We start from the raw sequence: 19,663 nt of genomic DNA, 5'->3' as shown, positions 1-19,663 counted from the left end.
CTCCTAAAAAACTTTTATTTATAAATGAATATAATAATTATAATGATTGTAGAAAATCACGCGATGAATGAGTGATTATTTTAATGATTTTAATAAAAGTAAAATAACAAAATCAATGCAATAAAAACAAAGCAAGCACACAATAACATTAAAAATGAAAAATAATTAAATAATTGTTTTAAAACCAATATTTATACGTAAGTATTAGAAATTATTGAACACATCCACTGCTTCTTCTTTCTCTTAAACGAAGAGATAAAACATTTAAAAATTTATTGATTTTTTTGTTTAATACTAAACTTAATTGTTTTTAATATTTTTTTTATATTTTAAAAGAAAAACGATTCATACTAGTATTATAATAATTAAGAATAGAAGAATAATTATTACACCGATAAACTGTAATCGAAATTGTTCAAATTTTTTATTCTCCATACAATGCTTTTGAATCTGAGAAAGTATTTAATTTGTACTATTTACACATATTGTATTTAGAACTAAATAACTTTGCCTATTAGTATAACTTTGAGTCACACTATTTTTTAAAATAATGAAATACACAAATATAAAAATTAAAATATAGTATAAAAATGTATCCCATGAAAAAGAAAAATATTTATGACCAAAGTTAGGCTGACAAAAAAGTCATCATGATTGGTAAAATAGTACAAAAAATTTGATCCAGCATTGTATAAATGTTTTTTTCTCTCAATTACTATTAAAAACGTAAGCTAGCAACCAACAACTAGAGAATAATGAAAGTTTTTGAAGATGAGAGGCATCTCATCGTCAGATATGAAGTTCCTGTCAGGCCTCAGGCTGGCGTATGGATTTGGAGTTGGCGTAATGATAACGTTGGTGGATACGCCAGCACGGAGGATCCTGGCGAGGTCCCTCGGAGCTTCGTGCTCTGTGTAGGCTGTCGCACAGATTGGCACACGAAGGCGTAGGGCGCTGGCGATGGTCTCGGGCCAGGTGTCAAGGCCTGCGTAGCCGGTGGCTCGGTGGAGACCAGCGTTAAATGCGCAAACTGAAATAAGTATAAGAAATTGTGGTTATATATATATTTTTTTGTAAGCATACTAGATTCCCCGTGTTAAGCAGCCGGTGATTATTATAATATAAAGCTTTATTCTAATTAATGATTTTAATAATATTATAACAGTTTTAATGAGAACCTATTGCTTGTTATTCATTCACTCGACCCCTATTTAGCAAGTGAAAAAAGGGGAAGAAAAAAATAATACTATGACCCGATCCCGAATCGACAGTTTGAATAATTTATATAGTAAGTGTTGAGTTATTTTTCTTGTAGTTAATTAAAGTGTTTATTATTCAACCAGTGGATCTATTCTGTACTTATCGACCGCTAAGGTGATAAAGTGATAGATATTATCAAACTTAGGGTAGATTTGTATCAAAGTATTAGCACTTATTGTAACAATTACAATACGTTGGTTGTAATTGTTGCGATAAGCGTTAAATTTTAACAGCACCTCTCTTGTTGCTGTTAAAATATAGCACTTATTGCAACAATACAACCAACGTATTGTAATTGTTACAATAAGTGCTAATACTTTGATACAAACCTACCCTAAGTTTGATAATATTTATCACTTTATCACTTTAGCGGTCGATAAGTATAGAATAGACCCACAGAAAAAGATCCTGGTATCTCCTATACGTTAGCACCATGCTTTCTTAATGCATTGGACGCTAAAGACGCACCCGGGACGTAACGATTAAGGTGGCCATTCGATATAATTAACATGCTATTTAAATGTGGTTATTAAAAAGTAATTATCTAGTCAGCAGTCAATGTGTCATAATCAGGATGATACTAATACAAAAATGTGACCTAAATAATAATGTTAAAAGATAAATGAATGCTTTAGCGGAGCATATGGTCCTCGACAGAGTGGAAGGACTATCAACAGTTATTTTTATAAGGAATGGTTGATAGCCTTTTTAAAACCTATTAGTGACTAGATCAAACACACGTTGAAAATAAACCAATACCTATGTATTTTTTGCCGAGCTATGGGATCGAAGCGACGTCCCACGGTTTGATAGCTACCAGCTCGGCTACCGTTGGGTTAAAAAAAAGTATTCACAAATGATTATTTGCTTTACTATACATTGTCATATATTCTGATCATGCCCCCCACATCCTGAATCGGGCCCCCAAGCTAGGATCCTTGGTGAGCCCCCTATCTATCGCTAAGGGTAAAGTCAGTGTGAAGCTCTACAGTAGCGTTTTTCAGACTATACACGGTAAAATTAAGGTGTATTTTTAGCATTTTTATGTATTTTTAATACATCCATTTGAATTATGGAGTCGTCGAGTATCAACACAATTAAAATTTTTGTGATGTGTGTTTATCTCACTTATCTGGTCGACTCGAACGCCGGGCCCCCAGGCTAGAGCCCTGTCAGCCCTCCCCTTGTGGGGACCATGATTCTGATAGTGCTTTTTAAAGTGAACAGTATGGTTCAGTGTAGTACAGTCAAATTTACCATCAATATAGTGTCCATTAGTATTGGTGAACGAAGATAATTTACCATTTTTGATCGTATTTGTGGAGAGTGGAAACTACTTTAACATACTGTTTTACGAGTAAATCTATAAGTCACTCACTCAGCCCATTTGGTGAAATACACACGATGGAAAAAATACAGTTATGTATGCAAATTTGAGAGATGCAGAATAATAACCTAAAATCAACTTATTATCAGGTTACTCACTTAAGTCGGGCTTCGAGAACTTTTCTGACTCAACATAGTCGTGATACAGTTGTCCATCGTGGAATTCAAATTTCACCGACTTGTTCAACTGTCGACATGAAGGGCATACTCTGAAACATTACATAAATATTGTTTAGTATTTAACTGACATTACAGATAAACATAAAATGGAGGTACAATACTTTGGCGAAAGACTAAATAATTTATAATTCGATTTTTACCCTTTTCGTTTATTTGCATTTCAATATTATGCAAAATGAGTAAAACAATGCTGCGTCAATATTATATTATATTTAACAATATTAATTTATTCTTAAATGGGAAAGACTATCACAGTTTAATATCCCCGAGAAGGTCAATTTGAAGTTTAAAATAATACAAAAAGGTTAAAGACGCAAAATACTTTCGCATAATTACAATCAACTGTGAAGATAAATATTATTTGAAGAGAACAAAAAAGATACATTCATGATTTAGTATTAGGTTGAAAAATGACCCACAAGACGTAATTATTGCCAATCTGTATCGAAATGAGAGATATTTGCACTGAACTTATATATAACTGGGCACGCATTTTACAACGACACAGTGTAATGACAAAGAATGCTTATTATTCGGACAACTATCTTTGATCTTAATACATTCGGCTTATATGTCACTACTTGTAAAGTGTAATAAAAATAAAGCATATAGGTACACATGCACTTTTTTAAATTAATAAGTTCATATGGGCCTCCACAGAGTAGAGGTTAGTATCAACATATTTTTAATAATAATAATAAAGCATAACAAACGATGGGCAGAAATCAATCAAATAATATTATAGTTTTTATAGTCATCTACTAGTTTCAGATAAAGCGATATTGTATTGTTCATCGATTATCTACACAAATACAAAAGACTACTGAATACTGCTCGTTGAAAATGTCAGTTTCACCATGCTTAATCCTAACAAGATCATACGGGTCTACACAGAGTGGATGGTATATTAACAGATTTTTGTTTTTACGAAAAATGGATGTCAGACATTTGCTTAACCTATTAGGTCCATACTCTGACTCCAATCACAAATTGAAACATAATGTGTATTTTTCCAGACCCAGGATTCGAACCTGGGGCCCAAGACATTATAAGCCGACGCGTATGCCGCTCGGTTACCGTAGGCGTTATTAATAAGTGGGTATTAATTTAGATTTGATTTATAGATTTAATGAAAAAAACATATCACCATTATGAACACTGTAAATTAAAATAGTAAGATCGTTTAACGATTATAATTAAACAAAAATATTCTAAATAAAATATTGATCATCTTAAAAAACAGAAATGATATTATGTGTATTGTACATGTACCGTTTAAAAAAAATCGGTTAGGTACATGTTCAAACACGCGCGTCAACATGATCTTACTCCCTACTTCAGTTTTAGTTTGTCAATTTATGACTACGGTCGTATGTTGTAGCTTAACCACTGGGGAATGCCAAAAGAAATGGCGTATTTAAAAAATAACACTACCTTATTCTTAGGTCAATAATTATTATAAAGCAATCATTATTCGTAGGATGTTTATCAGACTTGAATGGTGAACTACATAGCTTATAATTAATATCTTTATAATTATCTTCAAATGTGTTAATCATGCCCATTTTTTGAATAATAAAATGCCTAATTCTTGTCAAATTTGGGATCACAGAGATTATCAATAGAATTTTTTATCGTAAATATTTCACTATAATAATGTCGACATAAATTATACTGATGGTTTTATAAATGCGTTTAAAAATTAATAAATGTAAAAAATCTTAACACCACTGCACATTTATGTACTTACTGAAATATGACTATATTCTAAAACATTAGAGCGAGAGGTTTAAAAGAATATTATTTTATTTAATAAAAATACTTTATGCAGTCATCAAATGTTTAAAATAAATATAAAGGATAATAAGGCTTCAAAATTATATAAATAGATTATCTACAACGTTTAAGGAATGTCCAGGATAATGCTTTGAAAATCCAATAAAAGCTCCATTTTGACCTACGCTGAGCATGTCCCCCCTATTATTCTCATATTATAAAAAATACATAATGTAATTACTTGATTCTCGTTAGTAGATCAATAGGCAGATTGGAAGTGTTGAGTTCTGGTCCGATAAAGACAACCCTCAGTTCTTTTAGGTTCTGGACCAGATGGAGGAAAAACACTTCCCACTTGTTCAAGCTGTCTGCCTCAAATTGTAACTCAGCACCGACTATGTGAAGAACGAGTTTGTCCTTCTGAAATTATTACATAATATACATTAACATCTATACTAGTTGGAAGACGTTGGCTAGTTAGAAGACAGCGCTTTGTTATGAGGCGGCTAAAACTGAAAACTGTGTGTGAGTGTTATGAATGTTATGTTACAACTGCATTTATTATTTTGATTATGGATGTATTGTATGTATTTTTTTTTACATATTAGGCACCTATGTACGAAGGTACGTATTTAAAGCTTAAAATATTATATGTGGGTAGCAGTGGCGAAGGGCGGAGGTAGGCTGTTAAGATCCGATATAAATAGTGCATACTAAACTTTGTCAGTTATAAGTATTTGTTTTCATTGAACTAAGACTACAATTTACATAATATGGTGTTGGTTAGTTTTTAACATTAAATTACGAACCAAGACATAATAGATAATAGTCAAAAAAATACTCGTCTATCTATAAAATATCTATAATTATGACAATAAATCATGCATAATTTTAGATATTTTATATATTATGGCTTGGTTTAAGCAGAGCTTAATAAATTTAAAAAACTGATCAACATGTGTAATATGACGTATTCTTAATTCAACGAAAACAAATAAGTATGAATGAAAAAGTGTCCGCAATTTTGTCGGATCGCCCAAAGCATACCAAAACTATTATGGTTTGGTTTAGGCAGGGTTTATTCATTTTTTTTTAATTAACCAACTCCATCTGTAAATTTGTAGTCTTAGTACAATAAAATCAAATACGTATTACCGACAAAATTTAATGTGCACTATTTATGTCAGTTCTTAACAGCCTATCTCCACCCCTCGCCACTGACTTGTAGTAATGGACACTATGAGACAAGTAATTTAAAATCGAACTGTTTTAGAATACAGATTTGTTATTAGGTACTATTTTTTTGTATAAATAACTGTGAAAATATATTTTGCATCAGTGAGTTGATAATGTTTTCAAATACGTGCTGATCATTATTGAATTATGTGTATTGAGTAGTTGTGTATAATATTATTATGTTTGATATTAATTAATAACATAATGTATTTCACACGGAATATGTACTTAATTACTGTGATTAAATGTTCTATAAAAAAATACAATAATGTTTTAAGATTTCGGAAAAATGTAAATAAACACATTCGGAATCACACTTGGCAAGAAAAGTGTTTTTGTGAAAAACGCTAATCTGAACCAATTTTCTGACAAGAAAAAAACAGCTGCCAAAATAAAACTCGAATATCTTTTGATGTCAGGCTTGTCTTGTTTTTCAGTATTTAAAGATTTCGCATTTCTAACAATCAGTAGGTCAATTACTTTTAATTTTGCAGCAAAAGGCACATACTATGTTTATACAATTATAATGAACCACTTAACTCAGATTTAGATTATAACCGATTATATTGGAGATGGAGCGGTTGTCTGAAAATATCATAATAAATGGAATAGTTTTCTGTAAAATATAATTCAAAATGGAAATGAGGTCGGCTGTGCTTATGATAAATATTTTTTCAACGTATTTTTTGTCTTGTATGTGTTATGAAAAATACATTGAAATATAATGAAAATATGTATGTTGACAGACGTCTTTTTATAAAATGAATTTGTCGATAAAATAGCCTTATATCTAAAAAAACGTTATTACCGAAATCCGTATTTTTATTGTATATATTTTTTGCAGCAATATGTACTTTCTCTGTAGTCTGTGCGTATGTATGTTATTTTCCTCAATTTAAAAACAATCTATCCATACCACCCACACTTACTCTTGACGTATGGTCACTTTATATTTTTGATTGTTATTGTGTTCAATAACTTGTTTTTTTATTTGTTAATTTATATATTATTATTAAGAATATTCCAATTCTAAATAATTAAAAAAAAAACAACAATATCCAACATATTATATTACGAAATATCATTGTCAAAATTAGGTAAATAGATACATACATTCACCGTGTAAATTTAGTCAAGATCTTTTGAGCAGACAAGAATTTTCACTCTTCTTTACTGTCAGCAAAGACTGACAGCGGTTCCAAACTGTTGTAAGTGTCCTATTTTTACGTCAACTTTACGTATTTGTTTTAATGAATTCTGAATACTTCGTGCTAAAAAATAATTTCCGCATCAAGATGAAATATATCGATGTCCTAATTCAATAAGGAAATAACTACACTAATAAGATTTTCCATCCGATGTAGAGAGATTTCTTTCTATCCAAGAAAGAGACAAACAAAACAAATATGAATATGTCATCGAATAGTTAATATTTTAAATATAGGAACGCGAGAAAATTCGGTTTGGATCCTTATTGAAATGTACAATTTAATTGTAAATTACTAAATTCTGTAAAGAACTAAATAAAAAAATGCATTTTTACTAAAAAAACAAAGTTTATATGTAAACATTTCAAACAGAATTATCATAGAACCGGGATTTTAGAGTTAGTATTTAACTAGAGAATATAATATGTGTCTGTAGTGTATATATTGTATCTTTATATACGTACGTTTTTACGAGTTTGGTTATCAGGATTTTTCCTAAGACTTTGGATTAATTTAAAAACATGATGAATATGATTTAATCGCGGGATTTGAATCCACGGTGCATGGAACATGGGCTGAATATATGAAAGTTCGCATCACATTTATATATAATATATAAGTGATTTCATTCTATTTGAGTTAAATTTAATGTAACGAAATGGATGCTTTAAATTGTAGGTCAAGCCTTGATAATGGCGACGCAGGCATTTTTTGAGTTATTTGAATTATTAAAACAGTTTAAAGAAAACTGATTGTTAAATTATGTTGAATTTTTGTCTATTTAAAAAAAATATGTTTGATGTTAAACTATTATATTACGTGCTGCGAATTAACCATCGTCAAACCGCTAACCCTGGTATTCAAAGAAAATCCCAGATATTTATTTTCGGTCGCTTAGGATGATTCTTATACCTTGATACCCGCTTGACATTCAAAATATGAATTTACAAGCAAAATAGATCTGTTATATACGTGACTGTTTCATGAATAAATTTTATTATGAAATGCTGTGACGTAAGTGGTGAGTAAAACATTGAAAAACAACACATCGACCGCAGAGATTGAAACATTATTAGATCTCTAATAACTAAAAATATACGATAGCTACGTAACTCATTTTATATTTATTTTAATGTTTGTGTTTAGTACACACTCAATAGATGTGTAGAATGTAGATAATATTATGAATTTGTATTTTATTTATAGTTTGGATACACATCCGTCTACGATTTACATTAATATTATGTATTATACTTGCTGAAGTACCCGGCTTTGCACTAGATCGTTACATTGATCGATATAAATAATCTATCGTATATAACAAAACAATAATAATTACATTTTTCAATAACAAAATCGGCACACACTATGTCAAAATGAAATAATTCTGACAGAGGTAAAAGATCAAACAAAAGAAAACTAAATTTACACTGAATCCAAAATATGCAAACTTTATTTTAATCTGTGGTAAAAAATCAAAAATGGAATGTACAAAAATAAACATACTTTGTATTTTATAAATATAATATATAGATATAAATAAATTATCTGAATAACTTTATTGCGATGTAGATTTGATAGATACAGTGAGAAACAACAACATGAAAAACATTGTAGATAATTATAATATTGTGTATAAGAAACATTTGAGAAAATAAATAGTATATAAGTACTGAATGATTATTGTAATGTTAAAAGAAAATATGTTTCATATACAAGGTTAAGATCAGAGTCGATCACATCGGAGATGGCGCGTTTGTACAAAGAATATCTTGATATATTATATAATAGTTACTAAAATTTATTATTGAAAATATATGTAAAAACAATAATGTGACAAATTAAAGTAACATGCACATTTATTATGTACGCATGTTCACCGGTAGTGATTTTAGCAGTTTTAAAAAAAAATATTAATCCTGGAAATTGAAGACAGATTTTTCTATTTACATCGATATACATTTCCACATAAAAGATAGTGTATTAAAAAATATAAGTAGGAATTATTATTATTAATCAATTTAAAGGTATGTCAGTTGCTGTTAAATAAATAAAGCGAATACATTTTCCCACAAAATAACACATGCGTTTAATTGGTAAGTAGTTTTGAAAGTAATAATTTTATAATTGAAAGTATAAATTCAATTTCTTCGTTAGGATAACTCTATATAAAATACTTTACAAATATTTTTTTTTGGTTAAGTAAGTTGATGGGTTATAATGATGACGTTTGATACTGTTCCCGTTGCCCTAATATTGATCAAACTTAAGAGTTGAAAAGTATCATAAATCGGTTGATACATGGAGTTTTGAACTGCTTTCAGATTATTCGGAATGTTGCCAACCTCTGACCAAAACAACAGATCAAATAACAAAAAAACATCTGAGCAGTTTCAAGTAAAATCTTTAATTTTGTATATTTTATATTAAAACAAAACACTAGTGACAATTCAAAATTATTAGCTATGAAATATTTTGACTATTAAACAAACCTAATTTAAAAAAAAGGATGTAATAGCAGGTGGTGGTTTGCCTATAAATTTGTCGTGGCAAAATTTCATCAGTGATTATTTTAATTAAAATTCTATAACATTATGAATAATTATTGACAAAACTTAGAATGTAAGAAGAATCAAATTGATGTCAATTTCAATTTGTGTAAGCGTTGATGGAAGCAGCTGATTATAAGGCTGTATTGCATAAAACAATCAAATCTAACCATGAAGACTAAAACTCGTTGCTAGCATCCCTTGCCAGTTGCAACGCTGGGAGTGGAAGGTAGGGGTTGTAGTTGGATGCAAACCTGGACTCTTCTCCAAACACATCACTCTATTCCATATATGTGGTGTGTTCATCTGAAAGTTGTGGTGAATTGTACATCTAGATTTGATGATCATGATTTCGATTTATTCGAAATTATTTTTTCAAAACCAGGTGCGTACATAGAACTGTTGTAGGCGTGGCTCGATTTTTCATTTCACGCGATAAATAATTATAAAAAAAATGTCGTAAAGAAATACATTAAATTTGTAAAAAATTAAAATTTTTTGTTTGAGTATTCGAAATCATCAAAGCAATTATTGTTTTCCCCAAATATATCAAATCACGGGGCGGTCCGGAACCCTAGAACAGCTCTCTGTGTGCGCGTCTGATTTATTTGGCATATTATATTACTTTTCATGGAAACAATAAACAGGATCAATATTGATTGCTTTTATATGTTTGATCCATCGTAATAGTGATAAGAAAACAAATTATTGTGTAAAGAAGAAGGAGAATCATTTATGGTAATCGTTATGACAGTTTTTGATGTAGGTATCTGTTTTATGACAGTTTTGAATCCAGATAATTGAAAAGTGTTGAACAATAGTCATCTACGACATGTCAAATTTAATGACGCTTTGTTTATGGAATAATCTTCAATCGAATAGGTAAATAAATTACAAAATAAAGGGATATTATTAGGTAAAACTGCATTTAAAATTAATTAAAACATACCAAATTGGAGGTTGATTCTGTTAAAATACTATACAATATAAATTCACATTGTAATAACACTTTTCAATTTCTTTTTTGTGTTTATAATTTCCCAATCTACGGGGTAGTTTTTCCACGCAACCAAATAAACTTAGCAGTTCAGTAGCTTTTCAGGTAACTAATAACTATGAAAGTATGCAACTAGACACATTCTGTGCATTGGGAGTAAAGTGCAGTAATATTTTTTTTTAAATCTTTGAAGTTTGGATACTTACGGTTGGTATACGCTGAGCACTTACATAAATATTATTATTATGTGGAAATTAGAAAATAGAAATTGAGATATTTGAATCTGTGCCAAAAACACAGAATTTTTCAGTTCGAGTATAAAATCCTAAACTTTGTTATTTTATTTCGATGGCCATTACAAGAAATACTGTGGTATTTATTTTGACTACACAACATAATCTAATGTAATATGTTGAATTTATTTTAATTGGATTAAATTAAAAAAGAATAATGTTGATTGAACTTGTATTAACGTGGTAAAACTCGATTATTATTTGTTATGAAAAACATTCGAAGGTTTTTCATAACAAAAGGGCATTGTTTTTTTTTTATTAAATGTGTTAATACTCGTAATAACCACATATATGTATTTTTACTCACAAGGCAAATTTTATCAAGTACGACTTAGAAAATCAAATAATTGAGTTGTTGAATAATAATTAATGAATACATATTATATTATTATATCGGTGAATCAGTTGATCAGATTGACTTCAAAATTAATTAATACACGATTGAAAATTTTAGTACCAAAACATTTAAATTATATTTGTTGATATAGAAATTATAGCATTTTATACACCATGTCTATGCGTATAATCCAATATTGAGAATAACACACTAATTTTCGATACAAAGCAGTTACATGTTTGAATTCTGTTTAACGCATGTAAATACAGTAGCGTGCGGTCCATTAATATTATATACTGAGAGTGCGGTGCATCCTCACATTATTCCACGACATTTATTTATAGTTTCATAATATATTACTTGAAATTATGGAAAAACAACTGAACCTATGTCAGTGTTTAATGGTTTGAATGAAAGATCTGGGGAGGTAATGTGTGTCCCACATCCAAAGTACTTTTTGGAAACTTGTTCACTTTCATTTATTTTTAGACGTGACATTTAAAAAAATACCCTCTGGTACTGATATATTATATTTATTCCAAGATTATTTAATAAATATAGTTCAATTTAGATATATTGTAATATTGTTATGCTCGTTATAAATATAATAATATACTGATGATAACTAGTGTGTTCCGGTAATTTAAATACTCAATGCCACCTTTTTTCTTACCTTCAGGTCAATCGGGCCTCCGGTAGGAATTTCAGGAGATGTTTGTTCAATCAATTGCAAAGCTGCAATTGCTTTTTGGTAGGCGTATAGTGCCGATAGAGGCGCTGTTGACAGTTGGGTTAGTGTGGCGTAGTGACAGTCGTCCATGTCTGAAAAAAGTAACAATGTAGACTTGTAGAGCGGAATGCAGAAACATTTGTCATAACTAAAATTTCCTTAGCAGAAAACACTATGCAGAAACATTGTCCTTAGTTAAGATCATTTCTATTGAAAATAATACCATGTTTAAAAATTCTCTTTCCAATAGTTTAGGTAAATTATTTTATAATTGTTAAACGATGACAAAAATATGACAACTGCATTTTATAAATGCAATAACTATAAATACATATTAATATTTAATTATAATAAATATTCTTATGTTTCCGTTATAAGTCATTATACGTGATTCCACAGGCACCGCAAGGTATTTTTTTTTAACATGGTAACACTAGCGTCAAGTGTCATTTTATCATCTGGCATCTTGTATTTCTGCGGGCTGGCGTATACAAGGTAATTATATAATGCAAGTACATGCCAAACGAATTAACACTATCAATATCCATATTGAGATAAATTGTTAAATGAATATGAGTGTATGGACTGTTTTATAGCACGCGAATTTATTTTGACAGCAGCTGTCAGTGGTAAAATGGTAATACGGAAAAAGGCGTGTTCATAATAAAAGTAGTCTATGGTCAAGGATTCCTTAACTCTATACTCAGTATAGTTTATAGTTAAGTCATCCTTTTCGGCGACTTATCCTTAGGACCGAAATCTTAGATTGTGTATGCCGCTCGTAGAGCACCTATGTATTAACTTATGACATGCGTTGGTTCATTGAATATTATATTTATGTCTGACAATGGAAGTTTTCTGAAATGTGTGGCTTCTTCACAATAATTAGTAGAAGATTTTTAGGAATCCTTCCGACATAAGTCTCATATGTGTTTTTAACACCCTACGGCAGCTTGTAAGCATCCAATCGATTTTTCAAAAAGATTTTTTTATTGGTCTCAGAAGTGTTTTCAAAATTATGTATATTCAATAATTAGAGTGTTAGATTCTTAAATCTTGTGAATAAAAAACTTAGTTAATTAAAAATTATTAGCAAGTTCAAGTAAGTTACAACAAAAAATCTTGGAGTGATCCGTGACGTCGGTTAGTAGTTAAAGTAGTACCTACTTTAATTTAAAATACAAAAGCCGATCGCCAATAGTAGCTCAATTTTGAAAGCGCTTCAGTGAGTATTAAAAAGCCAATAGTTAAAATTTGTCGCGATTAATTATGACTTCTTTAACATAGTGGTCTATGTGCGTGGGCGCGATACCCGATGGATGCAGGTCCGATCCTGCGGGGTGTCTTTTTTCAAAATGATTTTTTCTATTGGTTATAATATATTTTCTCAGAAGTGTTTTCAAAATTATGTATGGTTATAGTATGTTTAAACTGGTTGTAGGTACTCATTTTCAATAAGACCGTAATAATTAATGATAATAATATTATGATTTCTAAAACCATGTATCACTTTAAGTCCGGTGACGGATATATTATTATGTTGTTTTTTTAAAGGATTATTAATAGAGTTGTTTCAAAAAGCTCGCCGCGTGTCGATTTGGAGCGCTGCCAACCGGCTTTACTGTTCGATTTTCAAAAACGTTTTCCCGGGCCTACGTGTCAAAAGTTCGATTGTATTTCTGTTGAATTTCGCACTTTTGGCGCGAGTTTGACATTCGATATTTAAATGATCTTCAGTTCAGGAAACTAGTACGCGCAGAAACTAGGAATACCTGCCATACAATCTGGGAATGGGGTCGTTTTTTTGTTTTTTGCTAATGTCTTTAGTTTTACATTTCAAAAGCTTTCTACAGTCATTTTATGAATAATATAGTTGACTCATACTGATCAGTAGACCATATTCGGTGGCGAGTGAGATTTCCGGCTCAGACGGTTATTTTCCGATATTCATTAAAACAACTTACATACGCCCTACTGACGTGTGACACAATATGTGAAATGGAAATACGTTATGCGCAGTAAACCGAGAGCGCATCAGCTAAATCGAGGAATGGTTAACTAAATATCTCTGTACAGTGATCGCGTGGAAACAGTGATTGATTAATTATATAATCATAATACATATAGTTATATACACACGTATTTATTCGTCGCTTAGGTTAGACAATTAAGTGCATTTAAATAACGAATTTAATTGATTTGATAGTTGAGTTGCAGTCGAATTTAAATTTGGCTAACGTTCAAAACGAAAGCGGCCATTGTTAAAGGTCGCGTGTGAATGCACTCTATGCCTACCTACCTATTTCACAGTGCAGTTCAATACTGCTTTTTGGAAGCCCAACTCTGGTTGGGAATTACTGATGTAAATGGAATAATAAACTTATCTAAGTAAGAAATTCAGTGTCGCTAGATTTCAAAATCAGCCAAGTTCACCTTTAGGTATTTTTGACTTTTTTGTGAATTGCTGAAGAACTACTACTTTCTAACATTTCTGCATTATCGGAATATGGAACTTATAAACTTTAAATATTCTGTACTCGAAATAATATAAAGTTTCACCCTTGTGACTGTGTACTTGAGAAAACAAAAAGCTGTTTTTCTCCTATTCATCTATTATGGACTGATTTTGAAATCTAGCGACATTATATGGATAAAGAAATATCTCTTTTCACGATAAAAAAATAATTAATATCCATTCGTTAATTGATTTTTGATTTAGATCTCTTTGGCACGCTGCTTGAGTGCGATGACCATTCAACGATGCGGAAACGTCTCGACACAACAGGAAGACGACCAACAGGCTGTCCCGTGTCTACATTCCAGAAAACGTGGTCGCACAATTTAAATTCAATACGAGAAAAAAAGGTTTAGACGAAATGCGTTGGTCTAAATGTATCTACATACGTATCAAATTTGAACCTGTTCATCTCGTCGGAAACAATATCTGGGCACGGGAGGTGGTTTATGGGAAATAGACTGCCGCGAACAATATCATTAAAATATTTCTATGTTTTTAATTAAGTTATTATTATTATGCCAATGCATTCTTTTAATACTTTTAGCCATCTTTAAGTAGAATTGAATTCATTTCCAGTTAATTCTGTTTTGTATGAAAAGTTATTTCGGAAGAAATCCGTAATCCAATCCACTATTATTGGTTGCTAAGTGAGTCGTCTAGCAACTAAATTATTAATATATATGTGCGTTACTATGGAAATCAACATGACATTTCAGTATTCTATATTTTGTTTGTTTGTTGCAAAATAGCAAAAAAATGATTTGTTGACAATTGCCTTATTTGTCCTAAATTATTAATACATAGAATTGTCAAGTTTATAATTATGATTCAACAGAAAATTTGAAAACGTGGTATATAAAAAGTTCTTTTTATTATTCAATACTTAATATAAACAAGATTTAATAATGTTAGACTCTTATTTATGAAAATACACAATGCTGAAATCATCAGAAACATATTTATTAAGTAGATACCAACTATAGATACCTACTATGCTTTTTTCGAAAATATTTGTATGTAAGAACAAAACAAGAACACTTTCGAGAAAACAAATTTAAAGATTTTTTTAGGCAGTAATGTTTCAGTAGCATTTCTGTGATGAATATACCCAAAATGGTAACATGTAAATTGTACGTAAAACATTTCACCGTGGCACAGTTCGCCGTGAGTTTTCTATCGGAAAGAGATGACAATTTTATTAGATTTAATATGAACATTAATTTAATTTGCATAGCTGATTTTGGCAAAATTCATTAATAATTCAAGAATGAAAACCTAACCTATCCTAACAAATAATCCAGTATATTGGCTATTTTCAAAATTTGTCTACTGTTGGCTTCCTGTAAAGTTTAAACCGACAAGAAACGTGTTTTATTTAGACGTGAATTTAATGTCAGTACTATACGAACCAAAGAGGTTGGACGGTCTTTAATATACGTCCATATATTTCCGATACAAAATTTCACGGTGAAGTGTGATACGGCGAACTGCATACGTACAAGTTTCCGGACACGACCAAAAATATGAATCTAGCCTGACCGATATTTTCCCATTTTCAGCAAAATTCTATTTAAGATTCTCTTGCTCTGACGTACCTACAGATGTTTCCGAAATTACATATTTTCACTAATAATGAGAATCCAAAATTCTTAAATATTTATTTGATAGTATTCTAATTACAATATATTCGCAAGGGAAGTATTAATAAATTTGGTTGACAGTTGACGCCATCTGTAATGGGGATTACAGTCATATTGATTGGGATAATAAGATATTACAAAATACGTCAACGAATATATGGGTTGACTAGCTGGAAGAAGCTTGAGGTCATATTCGAAGGTGTATGAGCTAAAGAAAAGTGGTGCAAGACAGGAGTCAGTGAGTGCCTGTGAATCCTGTGATGGAAAGGCCATATTCCGCCCTGGAATGTAGCGTCGTGGATGAGAAGACAACAAAATATGTATTTCGAATAATATGTAGGGCATACATTTTAATATATCTACGCATTTATTCGTTAAAATCTCTCTATTATTACTCTTCTTGCTCTATGGTTAAAACAAAACTAGTATTAGAATCATTAAAAGCGTGTTAAATGAACTAATGATATACATACATAAAGGTAAGGTATTTGATGTTTAAATATTTCTTTCTTACTTGTCACACATCCGTAAAGATCGTCAAAAAGGGTGGAGCACTTGTCCGGCAAAATGTATCCATCTGGCAATATCATGGAAGGAAGAGGTGGCTCGATTCTTCCACTGGTCAGCTGGTGAGTCACGAGACGATGGTACAGCCTGTAAGACTGGCACCACGTCGCGTGGTTTGCCGGTAGATGATCTGGTTTGTTAGCGCAATATGAAACCTGCGATAAAACCATACACTGTATTACTACTTACGAGTGTCACTAAAAATCAAGTTAAACTAAGTATAACAGAAAACGTTTTTGCTAATTTGAGTCTGTGTAACATAACCTTGCCATTTGGAATTGATGTTTTTGAATTAAAACATGAGTAAACCAATCAAGAACTTGGAATTTACTAATACAATTATACGGCGTACCGAGTAATCCAATCAAGTGCCTGGCTTTTACTAATACAATTATACGGTTGCGTATACACACAAATCCTTGTCACTGTGTACAATGGCAAGGTTGCGTGGAAGATACTCTATAGCTGGCTGTGGGTTTTTGACTGCAAACCGAAAGGTTTATGGTTCGAGCTCACATTTTATTTGTCGGGTTGGCAGTGACGTTTTTTCGTTACAGATCAATCTCATTCTACCAAAGATTTCGTTTTAGGTATGTTCGCTGATTTTCTTTGTATTTATTTTATCACGATATTAACTTCTTTTATCAAGATATTACCTTACTCCTCGTGTTCAAACATAATTATTATTATTTTAACAGCTGCTAAATTTACAAATTATATGTAATACCTAATCATAAAGAGTAGAGTTCAATCCAGCCATTTAACTAAGATATATTCAAATTTTAATATTATGTAAGTCCACTGCTACATAATGTACTTTGTAAAATCTATCACGAATATACCTCCCCTTACCCTGCCATGCGTATAAAACTTTCACTTTAAAAATGAAATGGTAGTCTGCTATTGATGTTGTGCTTCTGTTACCAATTTATTGTCATTTGTGAAGTTTGTGAGTTGAGTGTTTGGTTATTAAAACATTAATGAATGATGAATATGTTAAAATACTTATTTAAGGCTTAATATAATTTTGTAGATATATGAAAGCGAATATGTAAGAAGGCAACTAGGGTAATAGTTAAAATGGCTTCATAGATTGTTTTGCATAGATAGTGGGTTATATGAAAATAACATTCTACGGACGGCGATCTTGTCTTCAACTGTAAATGTTTGGTTTAAAACTCTGCTGTAATTATTATCTCAAGAATAAAATAAAATTGGAAGATAAATATTCGTAGTTAAAATATACTAATAAGTAGAAAAAATATGTGAATATACACATGTAAAAAAGTAGCATATAGGTATATAATTATAGTTACTTTTGTAATTCGTTAAATACTGTAATAAAAATCATCTTGCATTCTTGAAGTATGACTACCCAAATAATGTACATTTTTTTTTGTTACTTTGGAACTATCTGTCACTGATGGATAGTAAATTTACATATGAAAAAAAATATATTACCTCTCATAACATAGTCAGGCAATATTATATCATAATATGTGTTTGGAAGTCAAGCGTTATAAATATCATCGTACAGTTTGTGTAGAGATTTTTCTGAAAACACAACATTCACCTACGAAGTTTGAAAATAAGTTTGATCGAAAATAGCTCTATGAAATCTTTTTTTACCTGCCCACACATTTCGCAGTCTTTCAGCTCGCTAGTTTTGCATTCCCTGCAGCTGACTTCGCAGCATATTCTCGGATACAAGAGGACCTCTTGTTCCCAGGGGCACAGCTTTCTCTTCAGGAGTTTCTCGCACGAAACTATGGCCTGCATTCTCAGGAGACGGTAGTCTTGACCGCTCAGCGATTTGGCGTCGCCATAGATGTGGTCAATTCCTACAAATAACCAAAATTACGTAGATACATAATTAAAAAGACGTCGAGTTTTAATGCATTATATACACCTAGTGTGATTTTATTGTGCGTAAAAACAAAAATGACAACCTTCAATAACTACTACACGTAACACAAGTAAAAAATGAGATAAAGGGTTTTTAGTGAATAAGAATTTAAAATTACAAATATTAATCGATTGATAGAAAGAAACTGTTTCATAAGAAATGAGTGTTATCAAGTGGCACATAGTACCTTTCAAAAATATCACCTAGGTCCTAGATATTTTTTTTTCTTAGCCATACAGAATTAATTGGTGGTACATTGGACTTTTTAAAGGCTATTATTGACCATGGCGCATTTCTACATTTTGAAATCAGATTTTTTGATACTTAGGTAGTGCTTTATTTATTTTATGTATTCACATGCACTGTATAATAACCACATTCGGTTTTAATTAGTACCTACTTGTCTTATACTATGAAAAACTGCCAAGTTGGACACATCGTCTGGAGATTGTTTGAAACTACAGTAAGTACATAATAATAACAACAGTCTATTATGAATATAATGGATTTTCCCTTTTTTTACTGAAAGATTTGCCCAAAAAACCGTCTGGTGTTAATTGGAATATAATCAAAAATATTTTTAGTTATGTTCAGCAACATATTATTATTTATTTTTAAAAAGTCAACCATTTATGATATAATTCTATACAGCTATTTTTTTCCACAAAGTGACGGCTGGTAAATGTTAAACTCGACTTGCCATTGTAAATAATTTAATGTACAAATGTGAGAAAATTCTTGTTTGTACAACAAAATGATTCTATAAACGATTGTTATTGTATGACTAAAGTCCTGTTTTTCAAATTATATTTCGAATTTTAAACATTAAATATTGGAATTTTGTGTTTATGTTTCAGAAGTTATCTTTGAACGTTTAATTGAATGCCAGGAATAATAGTATTACAGCATCTTCCTACGCAGTTCTGTGTTTTGGCCGTAATGCAACGTATATCAGAGTATGCTAGCCTTGTAGTTATGAAACATCACATATATATATATATATATATATATATATATGAAGTTTGAAATCGGTTTATAAGATCCGATTGCAGCATTGCATCTTCGAATCTGGTTAATTGA

The 19,663-nt window shown here is 30.7% G+C and overlaps 1 protein-coding gene across 1 annotated transcript in view; it reads right to left on the bottom strand.

The window, feature by feature from the left end:
• The window catches only part of LOC147075085 (uncharacterized), a 53,079-nt gene continuing 33,416 nt past the window's right edge, over positions 1-19,663 (bottom strand). Inside the window, exons 3-8 of the mRNA XM_085943094.1 lie at positions 18,307-18,518; positions 16,625-16,832; positions 11,884-12,044; positions 4,844-5,022; positions 2,746-2,855; positions 1-1,030 (exon numbers count right to left, since the gene is read on the bottom strand). Of these exons, the coding sequence (XP_085799220.1) occupies positions 732-1,030; positions 2,746-2,855; positions 4,844-5,022; positions 11,884-12,044; positions 16,625-16,832; positions 18,307-18,518 (1,169 nt within the window). The 3' untranslated portion in view covers positions 1-731. The remainder of the gene's footprint in view (positions 1,031-2,745; positions 2,856-4,843; positions 5,023-11,883; positions 12,045-16,624; positions 16,833-18,306; positions 18,519-19,663) is intronic.

Source organism: Rhyacophila brunnea, unplaced genomic scaffold (genome assembly GCF_057557595.1).
Source record: "Rhyacophila brunnea isolate RB1 unplaced genomic scaffold, BYU_Rbru_1.0 scaffold_15, whole genome shotgun sequence".
Taxonomy (NCBI): domain Eukaryota; kingdom Metazoa; phylum Arthropoda; class Insecta; order Trichoptera; family Rhyacophilidae; genus Rhyacophila; species Rhyacophila brunnea.
Note: the sequence above shows the minus strand (reverse complement) of the source record. Positions and strands in the feature narration are given on the sequence as shown.